Raw genomic sequence first — 24,860 nt, forward strand, 5'->3', positions numbered from 1 at the left:
AGATCTGTCCAAATACTAAAGACATTTTTCCCCCACCAAAATATTTTTGTTAAAAACCCTTGTGTTCATCTTATACAAAGAATTTGTACTTTGGAGCATTGGCATACAAGGGGTGACAATTAAGTTCTGGACTAGTGCAGTAAAAAGAACACAGATGAAGGAGCTCAAAAATGGTTTTACTTTTATTCAAAGTGATCATCACCTGAGTGAATACACTTATTACACTGTTCTAAAAGTGTCTGAAAAAGTCAGCAAAGACTTTCAAAGAGAAGATGTTCAGTTCGCCTGTTACATTTTTCTGTATGCTCTCAATATCCTGAAGCCTGTTTCCTTTGAGGGCAGTTTTCACCTTAGGAAAGAAGAACAAGTCCTGGTGCTAGATTAGAAGAGTAGGGTGGAGGATTAATCTATACAGTGTTGATTCATCAAAATTGTCTTCATAACAAGTGTGGAATGAGCGGGACCATTGTTGTGCAACAAGAACCAGCTGCCTTTCTTTTGAAATTGCTGCCTCACCAGGAAGTGCACATCAATAGTTTATTTTTTTATTATTTTTATTTATTATTTTTTTTTTGCCAGTGTAGAAAAAGCCTTTGGCTTCTTTGCACTATATGGCAAATACTATTACTAATTTTTGAAGCACTGGTACATAGAACACAGTATTGATTCTCTCCGCTTCAAGTAAAAATTCCTTCTGAATCATGCCTTTTTTGTCAAGAAACATGATTAGCATCGTCTTGATCCTGAACTTCCATAAAAAAAACTTTTTGGGCCTTTTCCTCTGTATGCTGTGATGTTTCATCTGAAACACCCAACACTCATCTCCAGTGACAATACAGTTGACAATACAAGTCTGGATGAGTTTTACTCTTCAGTGCTCATCTGTGAGGCTGCATGGCACAAATTTTGAACAGCCTTCCTTTTTCTTTGCAGAATTTGATGAATCATCTCCTTATTCATATCCAATTCTCATCAGCCATTATTCTGAGGGGTCAAATGACCATCTCTTGCCACAATTTCCCGAACTTTTGCAACTCTGTCCTCATTTCGAGAGGTTGACAGACGCTCAAATTTTTCGGTCATCACTAACACCCTTGTGCCCATCTTTGAAACACTTATACCATTCAAACACTTGTATGGCTTAACATTTCATCACCATAAACAGTTTTTAACATTTCATATGTTTCTGTGGCAGATTTTCTCAGTTTATAGCTTGATGGTCTGGAAATTTTGCCAGTCTTTTGGTCACATGCACTATAGCAAAATTTGATATTTGTTCATTGCTCCTTTGAAAAATTGTGACATGGAATATTAACACTACTAATGAAACTGGTTGTTACTAGCAACCTATCAGCCTTACAGGACAATCTCTGTACCACCATCTGTTGGGCGCCTCCGTAGCCAGGTGGGAAGGAGCAACAGTGCATAGCACACGCTTCTTGATTAGACCGGGGTTCGAGCCCGTCACCACCAAATGCGGAGGGTGTGGTAAGATCAGGGAATGACCACTGCATATTCCCCGAGCAATATGGCCTTAGTTGCTAATGCTCCTAAAAACCAAATAACAACAACAAATAACCATCTGTTGGAGGAAGTTTTAACTGCAACATACTACTTCTGTTTATTTTCAAACTCATCAAACATGATCGCAACAGCACCAGTGTCTGGGAACTTTATTGCCACACCTTGTACTTGTACATTGACCAACTAACATGCTATATCAACAGATGGTTTGGTAAAAACATTCCAGTACTTCAGTTTTTATGTGGTTGTAGCTAGTGAAAGAAATGAATCATTCCCTGTTGTCATGCATGCCAATGTTATTATTATTATTGGAAAAGTTTATTAATACCTAAAAATTTTACAAAGAAGTTAATATTAGCAGTGGAAAAATGATGCCAGGAAACAATCTTACACAACATCAAAAAAGAAAAAAAAGAGAAACTACCAATTTCATTTACCCATCCCTTCTGATAATTTCTTGAATTCTTCATTGTATTCATCATATTATCTACTCCCACGACACCTGATGGAAATTTGTCCCATGAATCAATTGACTTTCTAGTTGAAAGGAAACTTTCATACATCTATTCTGCAACCATTGCCCTCCGTGACAGTGTAGTGGTTTTGCCACTTATCACTCATTTTGAGAGGTCTTAGTCTAATTTCTGTTTACAACTGGAGGAATTTCTAAGGGCCTCTTCAATTGAGGTTGTGGTTAGTCAGTCACAGATGAAAGAAATGGGGGTCCCCTACTACCTTCACTCTCTATTATTATTCCAAGGTTTTCAGCCCACACAATACACCAATTGCCTTGTGAACACACACACACAGTTGTTAATGCTGATAAAATCTGGTAACAACAACAACTTGCAACCACCCTTCTTCAATTTGAATTTATTCCCCCTTGTGTGTGTTGTCCAAGAAAAGGATACCATTAGTATTTAGTTTACTCAACCCATTTAAAGCCTTAAACACTTCAGTCAGGTCTCCTAGCAGATTCCTCATTTCCAGATGCTATTGTTTACAGAACTTAAGCCTTTCTTGGTAAGAGTATTCTTTTGTGCCCTTATTAATCTTGTTGCTCTTCTTTGTGCCCATTCATACTTCCTAAAATGAGGCTTCCAGACCTATATGCAGTACTCCATGTGTAGCCTAACCATTGTCTTATACAACAGGATAATCATTTTCTTGTTCCTGCTGGCAAAATTCCTATATATCATTGATAGAAACCCATGAACTATCCTAACAGCCTATCTGCACTGCTCAGGGAACTTCATGTCAGCCTGTACAGTTACCTCTAGATTGTTTTCCACCACCTTGAGTGCACCTAATTGCTATGTTATTCTGGGATTACTGCTATACATATGCAGTACCTTGCATTTATATGTGGTAAACCTCAGTTGCAACTTCTCAGCCCATCTACCTAATTTTTATAGGTCTTGTTGCAGTAGTATGCCTTGATTCCTGTCATTAACCTGCCCTGCTAGCCTTTGTGTCATATGCAAGCTTAGACATTAAGTATGATAATCCTTTATCAATATTGTTAGGTACATATTGAAAAATCAGTAATAAAGACTTTGTTATGAACATGGATTTGAAAATATCTTTTTGTTACATCAAGTTAAAAGTTTCTTGAAATTTTTGTAGTCTATCAAAATTTTTTTTACTTATTCAATTGCTTTATGTATATACAGAGTGTCTCAAAAATATTGGTACGAATCGCATAGGAACCCATAACTGGAAATGTCACTGGAAAGTAGTAGCAGAGGCACAAGAAGCAGAAATGACACAAGACAGTATTAGTGGCAAACATTTATTTGACATAATATTAACAATGGAGTACGAGATGGATGCATTTCATGATGTTACAACGGATGCTCGAAGGTTTCACCATGAGACGTGATGCATGCATGACACCGACGCAGCACGGATTGGCAGACACGGTCGAACATACCTGGAGTTTCTTTGACAGTAGCAGCAGCACAGATGAATCTCGCCACGAGGTCCATTTCCATCTCCACAGGCGATTCATACACAATAGATTTGAGGGCCCCCCCCACAGAAAGAAATCAAGGCTCGATAAATCAGGTGAGCGTGGGGGCCAGGCAACGGGTCCACCACGGCCAATCCATCGACGCCCAAAACGTCTGTTCAAATGGTCACGAACACACCTTCCATAATGGGCAGGCGCCCCATCATGTTGAAACCAAATGTTGCGTCTCACATTTGCTGGAACATCGTCAAGTAACCTTGGTAGAACTTGTTCAAGAAAGATCCGATATTTAGCGGAGTTCATGCGGGATGGTAACAGGTATGGGCTGACTAAGCAGTCACCGACCATACCTGCCCATACATTTATTGCGAAGCAGTGTTGTGCCGCATGAGGGCGCACACCGTGTGGGTTGTCGTGAGCCCACACATGAGCATTGTGCTGATTGAATAAGCCTTCCCGAGTGAAATAAGCCTCATCCGTGAACAAAACATAGGCTGGAAAATTCAAGTCTTGAACACTTTCTTGGAGAAACCACTGCGCAAAAGCCACACGTGCAGGATGATCTTGGGGGAGCAGTAACTGAACCCTTTGGAGATGAAAGGGGTGTAAGGAATCATCGTGCCAGACACACTGTACACTGCAACGAGACACTCCTAAGGCAGAGGCAACGGCATGTGTGCTGGTAGTAGGATTATTCTGGACGGCATTCAACACACTTTTTGCCATGGCAGGAGTTCGCGTCGAACGTGGTCTGCCCGCACTACTCCTGTTACCTCTAAATGACCCATAATCGCACAAATTTTGATGCACATGCACAAACAAACAGTGGTCCGGTACATGTCTGTCTGGGATGCGTTCTCCATAAATTCATTGAGCGGCTCGTCCATTGCCCTCTGCTAATCCATACACTAGGTGCATGTCTGCCAGTTCACAGTTTGTATATCGATGCATGCTCTTCGTGCGGCGACTACTGCTTGAATGAGTAAACCAAAAATTTTCCTTCTCGCGAACTGATGAACAGCGCCATATACCGACTTACGGTGACGTTTCCAGTTATGGGTTCCTATGCAATTCACATTCCTTTAGATGTTACCTACCTCCCCTAAATGTTTGTACCAATAATTTTGAGACACCCTGTACATTACTTGATCCATTTTATAAAATATGGACCAAGGGATGTTCGCTGACCACTGCATCAAGTCTGTCCAGTGTATCTCATCAGAGAAGCTAGTTATGTATTATTGTGTGCATTTAAAGAGTGCTTTGAGTGTTTAATTTGAAAGAAAGACCTCCTGTTGATTTTCTAACAGGAAACATTCTGTTTCTAGTAATTTTCATTGACTTCTTTAAGATGTCATCTCCACAGTTCCACTCTGCTAGTGTTGAACTGCAGAGGTAATCAGTAGATAGCCAGTCTATAAGATGAAGAAAACATTCTGCATGCTGGTAAGCTGTCAACCGGCATTGGGAGACATTTCGAGTTATCTCAAAGTTTTGTCTGATAAATAGAGCATTTTGATTAGTCACATCCTTTTAGCACTCAGTTGTTCATGCTCTTCAGTCCAATAGTGCTAAGTGTTGTGTAAATTTATGTTATTAGTCCTTTCACACTGTTGTTGGTAAACTAAAGTTTTCTATTATTATGAAGAGACAAGGTATAATTCACAAAGAATGGATAAATAACTTCCACAACTAGCAGAAATGGGCTCGTGAAAATTCTTGTCATTCCACCAAAAGTTGAGCATTAATGCCTTGATCAGTGTGCTAGGTATCTATCTTTTGTCACTGTATTTTATGCATGATCAGCTGACTGCTAACATTGCCAAGTTCCTTGAAAATATGCTTTTCACTCTTGTTGGAAAATGTGCCACTTATTGTATGGTTAAAAATGGTACTAGCATAATAAAACACCTTTGTATTGGGGTTGCCAGAAAGCAATGTCATTTTTTATATAACCTAACTGTAGATGTTTTTCATTATGTATTTAACATTGTCAGAATGTAGCCAAATGTGTTTTCAGATGAATGGTGTTATTCTTTAGTTCTGATAGTGATTTTTTTTTACAGCTATCTCCATGCAAAATAAATAACAAATCAGTTGAAGAAAGTCATATTTGTCATTATATTCTGTATGAATTTCATGAGAATTTCATACTGTTATAGCATTAGCATTAGTTGAGGCATATGATGCAAGAAAGCAAGCTTATATAGCATCACCCAAAAAAAAAAAGAAAAAAAAAAAAAACCTTCCCATTTCACCCATCCAGTCACTCCAAAAGTTTGTTTAGTTCAGCCTTAAATTTATTTAACTTCCACAACAACTTAAATTTATTTATCAACTTCCACAACAACAGATGGAAGTCTGTTCCAGCAATCAATTACCCGCTGGCTAAAGGCAAACTTCTGCACATCTATTCTACAACTGTCTTTCTTCAATTTGAATCTATGCCCCTCCCCCCCCAGGTTCTTAATCTGAGCAAGCAGAAGTATTCCATCAGCATTGAGCCTGCTCAAACCATTCAAGGCCTTATGCACCTCAATCAGGTCATCTTGCAGGTGCCTAGTCTCCATATGCTGCAACTTGCAGACCTTAGCCTCTTTTGGTAAGAGCACCCCTTTGTTCCTCTCACCAATCTTGTGAATGCAGTGCAACAGTGGCCACTGACAAGATTTGCATTGTTTATCTTAATACAATAGATGTTTGTAAATTCCAGCTCTGATTCAACAAATTCCAATCAGTAAATTTTGATCTTTCTGATGCTCATTGTTTTGGAAAGACAGTGAAGCTGCATATCAGCGTAGTAGTAGTAGTAGTAGTAGTAGTAGTAGTAGTGGCATGTGATGCAAGAAAGCAAATGTATGAGCTTATGCAGCATCAGCCAACAAAAAAAAAAAAAAAAATCACACCATTTCCTCCAAATGCCTGTCCAGTTCCTCCTTAAATTTATTCAACCTATCAACTTCCACAACGACAGATGGAAGTTTGTTCCAACAATTAATCACCCGCTGGCTAAAGGCAAATTTCCGCACATCTATTCTACATCTGTCTTTTCTTAATTTGAATTTATGCCCCCTTAGGTTCATAATCTGAACAAGTGGAAGGGTCCCATTAGAATTCAGCGTGCTCAACCCATTCAAGGCCTTATATACCTCAATCAGATCACCGCGCAGGTTCCTAGTCTCCAGCCACTGCAATTTGCAGAACTTAAGCCTCTCTTGGTAAGAGGATCCCTTCATTCCCCTCACCAATCTTGTTGCCCTTCTCTGTACACGCTCAAGTAAATCTACATCCTTCCTAAAATGAGGCCTCCAGACCTGTACACAGTACTCAAGGCGTGGCCTGACCATTGCCTTATACAGAGGGATAATCACCTCCTTTTCCCTGCTAGCAAAATTCCTATATATCATTGACAAAACCCCATGACCTGCCTGGCAGCCTGTCTGCATTGCTCAGAAAACTTCATATCTGCCTGCACAATTACTCCCAGGTCTTTTTCATTTTCTATCACCTTAAGTGTAGTACCACACAGTTGGTACATTTCTCTGGGGTTACTTCTACCCATATGCAGTACTTTGCATTTGTCAAGGTTAAACTTCAGTTGCCACTTCTTAGCCCATCTGCCCAAATTATCTAGATCCTGTTGCAGTAGCACACGGCCATTACTGTCATTAACAACCCTGCCAACCTTTGCATCATCTGCAAACTTCGACATTAAGCCTGATATACCTTCATCAATATCATTGATAAATATACAGAACAACAGTGGACCTAACACCGAACCCTGTGGGACTCCACTAATAACATTAGTCCAAGAAGAGCAGCACCCATTGATTACCACCCTCTGTCTTCTCGCACTTAACCATCCTTTTATCCATTGTAGCAACTTACCCTTAATACCATTCTGCTCCAATTTGTACAATAGTCTTCCATGCGCAACAGTGTCAAAAGCTTACCTGAAATCCAAATATATGATATCAAAATTATTTTTTGCATCCAGTTCCTTTGTAACCACATTATAATATCCTATCAAATTTGTCAGACAACTTTGATAGGATATTAGGATACTCTGCTTAGTTGTTGTGGCAAATCCTTTTCAAACCAAATATTTATCAAGAAAACTTCATTGATGTGGTCAGTTGTGCAATGGAATCCCCAACAGATCAGAAAGGTCAACAGACAAGAAGTTTAGATGGAATGGAATTTCAGCTGAAAGCAAAGTCAACATTCAGTAAACTATGACATTTTGCTGAGCAGATAGAAAAGGAATTATTTCTTCTTTTAATTGTTATTAGTGAAATGAGAGATGGGTTCTGTATGTTGACAGAAAGTGCAAGGACTGATGGCATTTTTTCAAGTTAGATGTTGGTTTCTGCACCACTAAAGTATTGCAACTAGGTTACCAATCACAGCTGATATCTACCATCAACAATTCAAACGTCTGAACAGAGCTTTAATTACAAACCTCTGATAGGAATCTTTCATAGTCATTCATCAGTATGAAAGGTGTCATTCTGCAGCATGATAATGCTAAAGTGGATTCAGCAAAAACTGACTGAGCATAAGTTGAGAGATTTAGGCTAGGAAGATTTATATCCCACTTTCCCTACTTATTTAATGTTGCTTTTGCATTTACATGTGTTAAGATCTGTGAAGCATGTCTTAAGTGGTAAAATGCTCTGAAATATTGATACATTTAGTTGGGCTCTTGGAATTCTTCACATCAAAGATGTGAAGAATTCCAAGAGCCCAACTACATGTATCAATATTTCAACTACATCTTCGATGTGAAGAATTCCAAGAGCCCAACTAACTACATGTATCAATATTTCAACGAATTCTTCGATGTGAAGAATTCCAAGAATGCACAAAAAGATGGTTTCAAGATGGATGTCTTTGTTTGCTAATGATCAAAATTATATAATTGATTAGGCAGTAAACCTTTTTATAAAAAAATATGTATGTGTTTTACTACAAACAAGCTACATTACTTTCTGGTACCCCTATACTATGTCAAGTTCTTGGCTAATTAGGCAACACCCAATCTACTATTTCCTTAATAGTAGATTGGGTGTTGAGAACCAGTTATGTGACCTAAATCAGTTAAGTTTTTGCTTGTGGAGGTACCTAAATCGACTGGTTTACAGGAATGAGGTGTTGACTCAGGACCAGCTGCTTCAGTATATTCAGCATGTTGCTTAATAGATATGCTGTATCTCATAGAAATGCATATCCAAGTTGCAATTGGGCATTTCAGGTATTTGTTATGAATTTTTTGTAAAATAAATAAACAAGAGATTCTTTGAATGCTTCTTGTTTGACTAACAAAATTTTAAGAAACTTTAAATTAGTAAGAAGGCATTTGCAGATACATATGAACTTTCATACTGATGTTTTGTTCATTTTTGTTAATTATGGATCCCTAACACACTCTTAAATTTAGACAGTTCTTAATTACCACTTATGATAATTCTGAAAAGCAGCTATATTTTATTCCTATTTTCTAAATATACTCTAGATGGCATCATCTAAAAGAAGCTCTTATAGAAAAACGTTCTAAATTAGGAGAATCACAAACACTACAGCAGTTCAGCAGAGATGCAGATGAAGTTGATAACTGGATTGCAGAAAAATTGCAGATGGCTATGGATGAATCATACAAAGATCCCTCTAATATACAGGTAAGAAAAAAACATTTGCATGAATAAAATGCAAATAAAAATATGCTTAAAAATTGTAATATATATTTTAAACTTTTTGATGTAATCTAAATTCCAATGAAAGAGCAGTTAGCTACTTGTATTATATAAAAAGTTCCTTTTTTATTATAATAATGTGGTAATGCTACAAATTTTTAACTATTTAAAATGTTATTTTATTTGACATAGAATTTTACTATTAATATTTAATATTTCATCATATTCATCACTTTATATGAAAATATTTTTCTGACCGTTTCATAATTTTTTATTTTTATATATATTAGATGAACCATCTAGTGAATGTGATATTTTAAAATCATAGTTTTCTAGCAGTAGCAGTAGCAGCAGCAGATGTGTATATTTGATCAGTGTAAATACACTGTATTGCATTTATTTCAATTTTAATAATTAATAACGATCATATAAGGTAATTTATAATTTAAACAGAACCTTTATGAAATGCAAGGAAAGGAGAGGAAAAGTTGCCATTTAAAGAAAAGTGGCTAAAGATGTAAACAGTTGCTTATTTTGAAATTGAAATAGAAAAGAGATTCTAATAGGAAGACCAGAGCAACAGAGTATTTAAATCTTAGAAAAGCAACTGATTTCAGAAGAATTTTATAATACTCCAAGTTTAAATTTTCGAATAGTTAAGGTTATATATTTTGTAACAGACAGTATGTAAATTTCTCTTCCTTCTGAAGGCTGATTTTAAAAAGTGTAAGAAGATATTTTTAAATTCATCATTTTAGTTGGTTCAACTAGTTTACACTATTGCACCATTTTTGTCATTGGAAATATTAATTCACAATATTACTGCAAACACTCTTATGTAGCATTTTCTGGAAGTTATTGAACTAAGATCCTTAATTTCTGTTACAGAAGCCTTCTTTCAAAACCAAGGAGGCACATTCCAGGTATGAATCGAATCTTGGAGGAGGACAGCAGAATAAGAAATTCAGATGTTTTTATATTTTTATCGAAGGCATGGTAACTGGGTAACAGATATTAATGCAGATGACTTGAGAATGTCAAACTTTAGCAAATGAATTAGTGGGCAAGATTTTTGTACTTATATTATGTACCAGATTTCTTACTCAGTACTTGTTGGCAACTTTTTTTTTTTAATCTAAATACATCCTATCAATTGATAAAGAAATTTTTTTTTCTAACATAATACAGGATATTTACACAGTAATTATATTATGTCACTTTGAAACTCTGTAGTTAAAAAAACAGCTAATTGCAGTTAGTTGCACTTTGGAATTGACAATTCCAAATGTGGAATTGACAATGCTTTGATATATGTTGAAAGGAAAGTCATGAAAATAAAAATTACTGGAGAACCTTGCAGTTTGCAGTTTTATTTGTGGTTTAGTTTTTGAGGCCTTGTTTCAGATCATAATCAGCTGATCTGTCTACTTGTGGTTTGCACTTTGATCAGGTGCTTGACTGCATTCACCATGGAGTCAGCCACTTGATCTTTCACCAAATATAGTCTTTCTCATTAATTGTTGGTTGTATGCTGCACCCACAGGAAACTTTGCTATAGCTATGCATTTATTGGTCTAGATGTCTGTCATTCTCACTTTCCCAGATTACTTTATTGGCTGGTGAACTCATCTGTTAGTCACTCAGTTTTACACACAATCTTTTTTTGGTGTCACCGTAATTGAGTCTTCCATGGCAGCTGAGTTGGCAATACTTTTATATCTCCCACTCATTTGTAGAGGTCTGGGTTTGATTCCCATTGACTGGAGTAATTTCTAAGGCTGTCTTCAGTTGAGGACTGTAGTAGCCAATCTCAGGCAGGGTGAGTGAGGTTCTGTCCCCATGAAAATTGGTCTACGAACAGATTTTTCTACAGACATCTACACATACTGATATAAGCATATGCTGGGTTGCTTTTAAAATATTAATTTGAATTGTTACCATTAGTATTAAGATTCTATTAATGCTGGTAGAAATTCTGGTACTATTAGGATTCTATTAATGCTGGTAGAAAATATATAAATTACTGAAACAATCCACATTCCATGTTACAGTCACACAACCATTCCTACGAGTAGAAAATGGAAATTCATACCTGGAAATTTATATGATAGTGGTACATGGGGATAAAAAGCTTTTAGATGTATTTATTTATTCTTGTATGCAGAGGCCGCACCTGGTAAAAATTTGGAACACAGATTACCTTATTAGCAGATGTCCCACTGCTAACCAAGCACAATTTCTAATTCATTGTCGGTGGCATTTTCAAGTGTATTAAGTTAACGTATACCAACTATTCTACAAATAACCTCTATATTTTCTACTTTATGCATGCACAGCTAGACACAACATATATTAATCCAGTTCAAAATATATGCAAAAAAAAAAAAAAAATCTTATGATTCTAACCTTCCTTTTCCTATAGATACTTTCCCATTTGTGGAATATAGCTCATGGGCATATTTGGCTGTGTAAATGACATGAATAAGAAGGGCCTATAATGTGCTGCCAAGAGGAAAATAGCATCATATAAGGAAGAATTATGCAAATTATACTCTGGTGATGACATGTCTATAGAAGTACTATAATATTAAGCAATAACAGAACAGCTGCAGAAATTCTTATGAGACTATTGAAGGATAATGCTTTTTTATTTTTTTCTAGCTATTTTCTTGACTCCTCTTTTATCATGGCATACAGGCAAACTATCTGTCACCTCAAATTTCTGTATCATGTTGCATTAACCCCAGGGGTTCTCATCTGGTGAGTATGGACTTGGCACACCCAGGGCCCTGAGTTGGATATCATCATTCTCCTCTTTCTTGGTGGTTCCCTTCTCTCTCTCTCTCTTTCTCTCAAGGTAATTAAGAAATTTTTTTTTTGACTGGTGCAGCATAAGCCTCAGGCTTCCTTGCACCATATAGCTAATAATAATAATATTCTGACTAATATAATAATATTCCCATTTTCTGACAAAGGCCCATTTGTAAATCTCTTATGTTCTTATGTCAGTAATTTTTGAAAAGAGCAGTCAGGGAAATAGCTAAAAAAAAATAACAAAGCATTATCCTTCAATACAAGTATACAGCCACTCCCCGATTAATGTAAGGATTGCATTCCGTGGAACTCTACATAAGTCAGATTTTCCCCCATGTTTGTTCGGCACTTGCAACTGTTCTCACTGAATTGATCGAATCAAAAAAAGAAATGTTCGACGAAAATGTGAATAGAATTATTTATTGTATTTATTCAATTTTTTATCTCATATGCAGGAAAAATTACAAAAGCATGCAATTTCAAAATTGTAAAATTACAAAAAAAGAGAGGAGACAGTCATAACATCAGTAAGTTTTAACTCTTGACCATCGTTGCCAGAATCAACGTCTTCAGCTGATAAGTACGCCACTGCGGAGGTTGAGGACTGTGGAGATTTAGAAGGGGTCGGCCACTCAACCTTACGAAAGAATATATTAATGGATGACTGGATGGTAGCTTTTTTATTTTCATTGTAGATTTCTTTGTAGCAAGCTAGCATATCATTCACTCCTCTGTTAACTTTTAAGAATCGTTCGCTGTCTGGATCTATCATTTCAGTCCTCGCCATTGCCGATGCAATTTCACGAAATGCCATTGCCATCTCTCTGGTGATGAAGTGTCTCGGCTCCTCATTTGGTTCATCTTGAGCTTCGTCAGCATTTTCTTCTTTCAGTATCCCTGCCTGCAAGTCAATAAGTTCTTCATTAGATAATTCCTTCTCTTCATCCTCTATTAACTCCTCCACATCTCTGGCATCAACCTCCAACCGACATTGTTCTGCAACCTTTACAATCTTATCTGTAACCTCTTTATATTATTCATCTTTTTCAAACCCTTTGAAGCCTTTTACATGCCGTGGGCATATTTTCATCCATGCACCATTTAAACAACTTTTAGTAATTTCTGCCCAGGCCTTATTAATGTTTAAGATGGCATGGTAAATATTGTAAGATTTCTGTCTCTTAATGTAAAATTTTTCTCACCGTCTACTGCAGACAATGCCTGAATAAATGTTGTACCTAAATAGTATGCTTTTAAATTCAAAATAACACCCTGAACCATAGGTTGGATGAGTGAAGCCATGTTTGCCGGTAGAAATATGACTCTCACGTTCGAATTGAAATTATCTAGATGCATAGGATGTCAGGAGCGTTATCTAATAGAAGCAAAATCTTGAAAGGAGTGTCGTTGTCTTTACAATATTTTTCAACCTCGGGAATGAAGCAGCATTTAAACCAGTCCTCAAAGAGAGATATTGTTATCCATGCTCTCTCGTTCGATTGGAAATGCACGGGTAGGGTGCCTTTATTGATGCCCTTAAATGCATGAGGATTTCCAGAATGGTACATAAACAATGGTATTAATCTGTAATCTCCTGCTGCATTAGCTCCAAGCAAGAGCATTGGCCCTATCTTTTGAAGGCAAGAAACCTGGCTTGTCTTTTCATCTTTGGCAATGTATGTTCAATCCAGCATTTTTTTGCAATACAGAGCAGTCTTGTCAACGTTAAAAATTTGCTGCATTGAATAGCCGCCGTCATCAATAATTTTTTCCAACACATCACAAAATTTCTGTGTAGCTGCAGAATTGGCACTGGCGACTTCACCGCATACTTTAATGTTTAGGAAACCAGCACGATACTTGAACCTATTAAACCACCCATTGCTTACCACAAACTTGGGTTGGGGTTCATTGTACTTATCCTTAATATCTTCATAAATATTTCTTGCTTTTGCTTGAATGACCATTGGACTTAGGGACACTTGTTTCTGAATCTGATTTTCCATCCATATTATTAATAGCTGTTCCATCTTTGATATAGCACCTGAACACTGTTGATCTCAAGTGAATTGATCCTTTGATATGTTCTTTTATATGTGCACTGTCCTTTAAAATAGTATTCACTGTTGAAGCAACAAGGCCCAATTCCCTTGCAATAGATGACAAACTTTGTCCTGCTTCATACCTAATCATTTTCATCTTCATTTCTAAATCAATTTTGTTTCATTTCCTGGCACTGCTAGCACTTGTACTTTCCATTGGTCCCTTTCCCTTCATCAATGTTTATTACGTATTATTACGAATAATAATACGTAAATTGGAATAAAGAGAAGTGTCTGAACATTTGTTTTTTATATGATTGATGATTTCAGTGAAGGGGAACACATTTCACCATAATAGCGCAAAAACCCACACAATTGCAGGTATTGGTATTATCACAAATGCAATAAGATTGAGTTTACTACCCATTTATAATAGAGTGCACTAACAGAAAAGTGCAATAAACTGCAAAATGCAAATTGTTTTTGGTCGTGACCTCCAGAAACGTGCTTTAGAAAAATATCACAAAGACATTCAGAATTGATTCTTATAATGGGAACATATGATAACAATGAAAGTGTAGTGCAATTTCCATTATAAATATGACCTTTTAGAGAGATAAACAGCTTAGTAGTATAGTGGAATTTTCAACTTCCAAGGACTTGGAACAAATTACAAAAAAAATAAAACAATATGTTATTGGGTTCACATTATGATATTTTCACAATACCTCCATTTATCCCTACAGATGCAGAATATGTTTCCATATTTTTTCCAAATTCTTCGACTAGCATGTGGATGGATACCCTCATCTCCGAGTTGATTTCAGTAAGGCGTGTGATAATATTAGAAGAGATGAACCCTAGAATACAATGTTAAAATTAGGAAACCCCAAGAAACTAGTCACCATAACAAAAATGTGCATGACAGAATCGATAAACAAAGTTAAAATACAAAATGAAATATCGGACCCCTTTGAAATCACAACAGGATTAAAACAGGATGATGTACTTTCACCCCCTATTCTTTAATTTGGATTTGGAAAAAGTGATAAGAAAAATGGAAGAGACAGGGAAAGGAGTACACCTGAATGGACTACACCAGGCACTCTCATATGCAGATGATAAATTCCTGGTCAGATGATAAATACACAGAGCCTCATCTCTAATTTAATAGTGTTTAAAAAAAAGAAGCTAATCTCATTGGCTAAAAAAAAAATAACTGTAAAACAAAATACATTAAACACCTAAATAAGAATAATGTGGACCACAACATCAATATTGGAAATCAAACAGTCGAGAAAGTGTTAAGCTTGATGGCAACAATATTACAGAAGAAAATAATTTTAGGATTCAGAGTGGAAATATATGCTTTATGCAGTTCAAAAAATCCTACCTTCAAAATGAGTATCTAGGAACCTGAAAATAAAGATTAACAGAATGATAATATTACCTACTGTAACCTATGGATGTGAAACCTGGCTGCTCCCTGGCCGACAATCAGAAAAAGAATTACAATCATTTGAAAATAGAACTCTAAGAATAATCTTCGGACCAAAACAAGATGAAATCGCTGGAGAATGATGAGGGCCGCATAACAGTGAACTAAAGAAGAAATATAGAAGTGAAAGTATAATTCAAATCATGAAGGTTAGAAAATTGGGATGGGTCTGACATGCTATCCGTACTAATAACAGAAGACACATCCATCAAATCCTTACAGGAATCCCAACTGGGAAAAGGAAAGCTGGCAAACCACCTCTGAGATGGGAGGGTGGTATAAAGAAAGAAAGAAAGTGTAATTTTTAGAGAGGGGAATGGAGAGAGCTTGCCCATAATAGAGAGTTGTGGGATTTAGCTGTAAAAGTGTTCAAGGACCCTCTTGGCCCAAGCACCATGGAATAAGTAAAAAGGATATTTAATGAGACTGATTTTTTTTTTGGTGGACTTTAGTGATGACTATAATAGAAGCTGAGTTTACATGTACCGTGAATTGCAGATGAGATTATATCTCTGTACTTTGTACTTTTTTCATTAATTGTAAGGCATTGAAACAGTTTGGAGATTGGAACATTGAAGTATTGTTTTAATGAAATGAGTTTAATTAATCGAAATTGGGAAGATCTGTTGTTAAGTGATTCTTATGAATATATACATAAAAATTGTTATTTTATGTGGTTGGTGATCTAGTTGCCCTGATTTAGATTGAGTTTAATTAAGTTAACACATTAGACTACGTACAAGTTAGTACAAATGCATCATATTAGTACACAGCTAAACTGAATTAGCAATTTTTTTGCAAAGGCGGCATTGTGTAAGTTATATCTCATATTGTGAATACATTCACAATGAGTTGCCATGATATTGCACTACTTCGAATAAGTAATGCTTCACCAAAGGAGAAGACTGTTCTTACTTATTCTCAGTAGATACCACCACCCTAATGGCACCGTTTCAAGGCTTTATGGTCCTTCTTCGGTGGGTGGGTAGGTAGGTACCCTGGTGATGTAATGATGGCAAAACGGTTATGAAATATAACTCCACAATATGAGAGATGCCTGATGGTGTATAAGATGCATTAAGACGCCTTTGCAAAAAATTTGCTAATTCAGCGTTTAGCTGTGTACTAATATGATGCATTTACACTAACTTGTATGTAGTCTAATTATCTTGCAGCCTGAGGCATAATTCCTTAATGCATCTTAGTCTTAATTCATCTTATACACCATCAGGCATCTCTCATATTGTGGAGTTATACTTCATAACCGTTTTGCCTTCATTACATCGCTAGGGTACCTACACACCCACTGAAGAAGGGCCAAATAGCCCTGAAACAGTGCCGTCTGGGTGGCGGTATCTTCTGTTATACTTCATAACCATTCTGCCATCATTACATCACTAGGGTACCTACACACCCACCGAAGAAGGGCCAAATAGCCTTGAAATAGTGCCGTCTGGGTGGTGGTATCCGCTGAGAATAAGTAACAACTGTCTTCTCCTTTGGAGAAGCATTACTTATTCAAAGTAGTGCAATATCATGGCAACTCATTGTGAAGGTATTCACAATATGAGATATAACTTAAACAATGCTACCTTTGCAAAAAATTTGCTAATTCAGAGTTTAGCTGTGTACTAATATGATGCATTTGCACTAACTTGTATGTAGTCTAATTCTCTCGCAGCCTGAGGTGTTAAATCCTTAATGCATCTTAGTTAACACATTAGTAAAAGGAAGAATTTTGGCTATATGACAGTAAACAAATAGTATTGATGAAAATATATAGCTATTTCTCTGAATGCTTGTATAATTGTGTACAAATGTATGTATTTAAATTATTTTTCTGCTTTTTTTCTAGAAGTTAGGATTTATATTTCTACTTTGAGACAGTGTATAGCCTTTAAATACAAACTGCCAATAGGCACCCATCTTGGTAATTCCATTAAGATTAAAATAAATCTTGAAGAAAGAGTACAGGAAATATGCAAATAGAATTTTCAATATTCTTGAAAGAGTATTGAATCTACCATGGTTTTACGAGATAGTGTATTGATGTATATGTTCAGGTGCAAGTTTAAGTCAGGAGTATTAGATGAGACAAATTAGTGATCAGCAAGTGGTAGTAAATGCAATCAATGACATACACATGCATGCACAACTAGAGGTTTTTGAAAAGTGTTTTAAGAATCAAGTAGTAAAGGTTGTGGGATTATATTTAAACATTTTCATATTTCGACATAGATATAATTTTAAAATTGATAAATTAAAAATATCCATTTTTATGTATTTTTATTTTTCTTCTGTATACTCAGTTGGAATTAGTAAAGAAGTAAAGTAGTCAGAAGCCCAGAAGGCCTAATTTATTCAAATGCCTATTATTAGATATTTGTTCTTTGATATTTGATCTCATAATCACTTGATTTTTCAGTTCACTGCTGTCACAGTGAGTCAACATGACATGGTACTAAATAAACAATCCTTCTCATAACAGGAGGATTATTTATATAGTGCAATGAGAAGTATAATTTTTTCTTTATTACATAGCATAATTAATTTTTTTTTTAATATTGAGAACATTTTGGTTTTAATGATAAATAAAAAACATGATAAATAAATAAAATATTATAAGCAAATTCTTTGCTTATTTTTAAAGACAATTTCATTTATTTCAGAGTAAGCATCAGAAACATCAAGCATTTGAAGCAGAATTAGCAGCTAATGCCGATAGAGTGCAATGTGTACTAGCAATGGGCCACAACCTTATTAATCAGCACCAGTGTGCTGGCTCTGAGGAAGCTGTAGAAGCACGTCTTGCTTTCTTAACTGAGCAGTGGGAACATCTTACTAAGAAAACAGTAGAAAAAAGTATTAAAATCAAAGAAGCTAATAAGCAACGAACATTCAATGCTGCTGTCAAAGACATAGACTTCTGGCTTGGAGAGGTATGGTAAACACTACATGATAATTATTTTGTGAATAAAATTATATCATTCTGAATGTTTAGCTGATTTTTAAGTTTTCACAAGAAATAATTCTGCTTATTGGGGAATCATATCATGATACATTGCTTCTATCAGATTCCTATGTTTAAAGAGATTTAAAGGGATTTCTAAATATATATCGATAGCAATTCTGTAATATTCTACCATTTCTTCCGGAAACCCCCTCCCCAGATAGAAAGGAATGTGAGCTATAACAGATGCTCAGTTCAAGTCCAATTCAAGGAAGTGGGGATAGCAGTGATAAATGACAATTTGTGTGGTTTTCAGTTAAAAACAGCTCCTAGTAGTTTAAAGTTTTTTCTAGAAAGTCACATTCCTGCAGGAATATTCAACATGCTGTTTCTTTATCTTCATATCTTTCTGTTTCCAATTGATAGTATGACCATGCCTTGTCCATTAGCATGCCAGAATATGTGATAGATAAATTAAACAATATTGTACATATCAGGGGTGGCTAACAAGTCAATCGCGATCTACAAGTCGATTGTAGCTTTAATTTCGGTTGATCACGACGAATTTTAAATATATATAAAAAATAGATCAGTCAAAATCTAAATGTTATTATTATTATGTGCCCCACTGCACATGTATATTACAAATACGTTGACCCACATGACTACTCTTGTTGTCGTGCAGCTGCTAGGCTTGTCTAGTGAAAATTCATGCAGTTACATTGTGGAGAGCATAGTGTATGTGTCGAATTCTTATTTAGCTTACTTAATATTAATAATTGGACAGTGCTTATATGTTAATTTAATACCCTTTGATTTAAAATGAATACTATGAAAAAGAGTAAAGCGTATCATTTTCATCAAGAGTGGGAACTAGAATACTTTTTTGTAATGATAAAAAAAAATGTTGTTTGAATTACGATGCTTCAGTGGCTATACCCAAAATAGGAAATTTAGAAAGGCACATCAATGCGCTCCATGGTAAATATCAATCGGATTTTCTGCCTAATAGTGACCTTAGAAGAAATAAATTAAAAGAACTTAAATCCAGATTATTCGTGCAACAAAATTTCTTCATGACACCTAATTTACAATCTAAAACAGTATTGTAGCATTATTTAAAGTGAGTCATCTTTTTGCAAAAAAATGCAAACCATTTTCTGATGGTCAATTCATCAAAAACGCATTTTTAGAAATAAGAGATTCTTTTTGAAAATTTTAAGAACAAACATGAAATTAAAAGTGCCCTTCAAGATTTGCAATTATCTTGAAATACTGTGATGTGACACATTGAAAAAATAAGTAAAAAGGTGAGCGAACAATTGTGTGCTCATATTGCTAATTGTGTTTTTTTTTTTTTTTTTTTAATGTAAACCCCAAACACGAGAGGTATTAGAACCTATAGTACTTAGTACCGTGCTTGGGTTGGAGGTTGAGAAGATGAGAGAAGATATTTGTTGACATTAGACTTGAACTTCTGTAGACCGTAATTTTCAGGAAATACATATGAAGGAGGGTTGTTCCGGAAAATGACAGTTGAATGAATAAACGAGGAAGATGAAAAGTTAGTTCTGTGAGTTTGAAGTTGGACAGTAAATGGATGTTGGCTGGTGGCGGCACGTGTTCGGACTGTTTTGAAAGAGAGAGTGGGAATTATAAAAGCCAAATCAGAAGAACAGTGCCCATGGAAGTATCTGTAGAAAAGGCATGCAGTAAAAATAGTACATCTATGAGACAGCAAGTGGAGAGACTCTGTTAGAGATGAGATGAGTCATTAATTAACCTAACTGCCCTCTTCTGAATTGAATCTAGAAGCCTGAGAGAGGTTTTGGGGGCACTGCCCCAGATGTGGGAACAATATTCCATGGTAGGGCAGATTTGTGATTTGTACAGAGTGAACAGCTGTTTGGAAGAAAAGTAACGCCGAGAGTGCAAGAGAAAACCAAGCTTTTTAAATGCAGAGGAAGCTATATTTGTACCCAGATCATTAATACATGAGTTGGAAGAAAAATGGGATGCTAGCAGGTCAGCTTTATCCTTGGCTGAAGTGACAACAGAACCATCTGGTTTTGACAGAGGTGAGAGCAGAGATGGGCAAAAGTTGCAGCCAATAGCTTTGGCAATAGACCAGAATGCTCGGCTACAATTAGGGCAAGAAGCAAGTTTTCTACTCTTAGGCTGTTCAAACTCTAGTTTGGACTGATTAATAACTGCTTTACAATTGTTGCAAGCTTTGGTGTAGGCAGAAAATGAAACTGAAGAATTAGAAACAAGCCAATTATGATATGCAACGTTCTTCTCTTGAAACGCCTTAGCACATTTATTGGAAAACCAAGGTTTAGATAAAAGACAAGATTTCAAAGTGGAGTGTGGGATAAAGGATTCCATTCCTGCAAGAATAATTTCACTGACACGATCTGAGCAAACGTTGACATCAGAAATTTTGAAACAGTAATCCGACCAAGGAAAAGAAGAAAAGAAATCTCGCAGGTCATCCTATTTTGCATTCCTGTAATGCCAAACAATACGAGGTTGGGAATGGCCATGAGATAAAGGCTCCATTGGAGAAGAGACAATCACCAAGTTGTGATCTGAGGTGCCTAAAGGACCACTCACCTCGACCATGTACTTAGCAGGGTTGTTTGTGAGAAAAAGATCAAGCGTGTTGGCTATATAGTTAGGATTGTCCAATATTCTTGCAGGTAAATGAACAATCTGTGCAAGGTCATTAGTAATTGCAAAAGCTTCAGCATCTCGACCAGCTGGGTCGGTGTGACTAGAAAACGGAAGCCAGCTGGAGTTGTGAACATTAAAATCACCAAGGAAAATTACCTCACTGTTGGGAATGTTGGACTGCAGAAAGTCAAGTTGCAAGGAGAGGAAGTCAAAGAGCTCCAAGTGATTAGTGGAGTTGGGAGAACGATAGAGACAACAGATGAATTTTACACAATGAGGTAGAGAGATTTTAAGCCAGAGAAGATCGAAGAGAGGAGATTCCAAATTACCAAGTCTCTGACAGGGAATGTCAGAGCGGACATATGCACAAGTATCACCATTGAGGCGAAAGGAATCATACAGTGAATAATTTGGGCAACTGAGATGAGCAGTAGCTGAATCAACCGATAACTGAGATTCTGTCAGAAAAAGTACATGGGGTTTGGCAGACTGCAAGTGGAAATGGACATCGTTGAGATTAGAATTGAGACAACGTATATTTGTGAAATGAATTAGGAAGTGTTTGGGAGGTTTAGATCTTTTCGCAGATAAGCTTACTCTGTTAGTTTGACAATTCATGGTGTATTCAGTAGTGAGAAAAAGTGGGTGGGACATGCTGTATGAAGTAATGAAATTTTTGGATATGGCGTACACATGGTAAGAATATACCTAGATCCTTGACATAACGTGGCCTCGACAATGCCCCCTACACACTACTCAGACTCCCTCCAGTCACTATCTGGCAGAGTAGAGGTAGCAAGATTATAAGCTTACTGATCTGGAAGCCTCCTAGAGAGAGTTACCAATAGGTTCGGTCTAGTGTACTAACGAGGGGCTGGGCTGCAAACACTGTTTTAGAGCTGTACCCTCGAAATGTAAGGAAGATTGGATCTTGCCACGATGTTCATCATAACCTCAAAAGTTATCAGTCATACTGCATGATGTAAGAGATGGGGAAGAGTTGACCGGAACTTAGCTGTGGAGACTAAACATGGGTTCCACCACTTGAAGCCTCCAATAAGCAAAGTGGTGGTATTGCACCGTTTGATGAGAGTCATCTACCACCTAGTACTGCCTGGTAACACAGAGGGGCGGCATTCCTCCATGTGGTGTGGGTGCTACACCTCGACCCCTGCTTACGTTGGTTCACACCTGGGTGGTCAACCACCGTGTGCTTGTGCATGGAGGTTGTACCCGGGATTACTAACAGTCCCACCATCGTGAAGGTGCAAGCAGAGTATTTGGCTGTCACAGACCGTCCGGACTTCGCCAAAATTGGGTCCACTTGACTTGAGTGTCACCCGAATATCAGTTCCATCAGTGTGTCCTTTTCTTTACAACTGGATAAATTTACACATCAATGATACAGCTCAATTGCTCGTTTTTATTCATATGGTTTTCGACGATTCTGCCACTAGAGAAGAACTGCTGGGTATAGTTTCGTTAAAAGAAAGAACAGAAGTCTTGATATATTTAACGCATAAAAAAATTTTATTGAAAAAATTAAATTTCCACTAGTTAAGCTCATATCAATAACAACAGACGGAGCTAAAGTAATGACGGGGCATCTTAACAGATTCATCCCATTATGCCAAAAGGAGGATGAATTCCCAGATTTTTTGAGTTACCACTGTATCATCCACCAACAAAAAAGTTAGCCAGCAAAAGATTAAATACTAAAAGTGTTATGGACATAGAAATTGTGAATTCCATCAGAGGACAATCTCTTCAAAGGAGACTTTTCAAAATGCAACTCGATGAAAATGAACCAGATCTGATATTATGCACAGATGTGAGGTGGCTGAGTCGGACTAAGTTTCTAGAGAGATTTTGAAATTTGCTGAATGAAATTAAAAAAATTGTTGATCAAATGGGAGATGATTATCAGCAGCTATAAGATACAGAGTGGTTGTGTGATCTGGTTTTTTTTGCCATATTTTACCAGTAAATTAAGTGATCTGAATTTAGAATTATAAGCAAAAAATAAAAATGTTGGTGACATGATTAGTAGTATTTCTGCATATAAATATCAATTTTTGGCAATGGCTAAGGATATCAAAGGAAAAAAAATTGATCATTTTGCAAATATGCAAGATTGTTTGTAAAAATATCCCGTTTTTGAATTTAATAGTGAGAAATATGTTTCTGAAATTGAGAAAGTTGTTGATTTTGAAACCAGATTCAGTGATTTTAAAACAATCAAACACATTGTTTAATATATTTATTATCCATTTAATGTCAACTTAGATATGAAACAAATTGCAGAATAAATCACTGAGATTTTTCACATGGAGAAAATATTACTTGAAAATGAAATTATTACATTGCGAAACGATACCTTTCTAAAAGCCAGATCATCAGAAAAAGACTTTTGGAAATATTTTTGCCGAGAAAAGTACCCAAATGTAAAAAAATGCAATGAACTTTTAAATTCCTGTTTTGGTTCCACATATCTATGTGAATTGGCCTTTTCATATTTGAAACAAGCAAAGACGAAGAATCGCTCTACTCTTACGGACTTGCATACAGAAGATTCTTTATGGTTGGCCTTATATCCCCGATACTGTGCTGGACACAGTATATCCCCGATTTTGAAAGCTTGGCAGATGACATTAAGACACAAACTTCACATAAATTAAAAATTTAAATATGTACAAAATTTTGTATGAAAATAAGAATTCTGAATTGTATTTAATTTTAAAATATATAGACAACATTTTTCAATATGTATTGGTTAACTTTTTTTTTAACCATGTGCAATGAAATTCTGGAGATGGTAGATCACGGCACATTTTGAAGAAAAAAAGTAGATTGTATCACAAATTAAGTTGGCCACTCCTGGTATATATGATTGGCTCAAAATAAGGGTGTAATCTCTCTGTCCAATTTGATTGGATACTACGATGTGGTCACAAAGGAAGTAGATGCAAAAAATAATTTTGATATTATATACAGTCATCCCTCGATTTCTGCAATTTTTTGTTGCATGTGCAGGTATTTACTACCAAAATTTTAGATTTTAGATTGTGCGGTGAGTTTTGTTGCTACTTGCACAATTTTTGTTTACGAAGTTTCAAAAATAGGAATGAAGAGCAGATTTTGAAAATTTATTTATGTTTTTTATATGATTGAAGATTTCATTGAAGGAGAAATACATTTCACCATAATAACGTAAAATGGCACAGAATTCCAGCTGTCGGTATTAACGCAAATGCAAGAAGATTAAGTTTACCACCTGTTTATAAATTGTTAAGTTTACCACCTGTTTATAGATTGCACTAACAGAAAAGCCCAATAAACTAGAAAGTACAAATTTTTTTATTGTTTTATGGTCATGACCTTCAGAAATGTACTTTAGAAAAATATCACAAAAGCATTCAAAACTGATTCTTATAACCAAACATAGCAATACACAGTAGTGTGTTTGTCCGGTTATTTTTGAAACAACTTCCTCGTTCGGGAACCCCCTTCATTAGCTGTTCAGACAGACTCTTTTTCTGGTTCGTGCAATGTAAAGTGTTTTAATCGGTAAGCATTGCTTTTGCTGATTTAATATTTCTTGTCTATATAAAGTGTGTGTTTAATTAGTGCCTAAAGTGAAGAAAGCTACGACAAAAAAAATTTTTAATTTAGAGGAAAAATTAAAATCATT

General features: G+C 36.0%; 1 protein-coding gene across 2 annotated transcripts in view; it reads left to right on the forward strand.

The window, feature by feature from the left end:
- LOC150087841 (spectrin alpha chain-like) overlaps nucleotides 1–24,860 on the forward strand; it is a 455,664-nt gene that overhangs the window by 303,036 nt on the left and 127,768 nt on the right. For both annotated transcript variants that reach the window (XM_090369231.1, XM_090369232.1), the window contains 2 exons: nucleotides 9,012–9,174; nucleotides 18,213–18,482. In XM_090369231.1, coding sequence (XP_090225357.1) covers nucleotides 9,012–9,174; nucleotides 18,213–18,482 — 433 coding nt within the window. The remainder of the gene's footprint in view (nucleotides 1–9,011; nucleotides 9,175–18,212; nucleotides 18,483–24,860) is intronic.

This window comes from Mastigoproctus giganteus, chromosome 3, assembly GCF_048544385.1.
Source record: "Mastigoproctus giganteus isolate SK-2022 chromosome 3, ASM4854438v1, whole genome shotgun sequence".
Taxonomy (NCBI): domain Eukaryota; kingdom Metazoa; phylum Arthropoda; class Arachnida; order Uropygi; family Thelyphonidae; genus Mastigoproctus; species Mastigoproctus giganteus.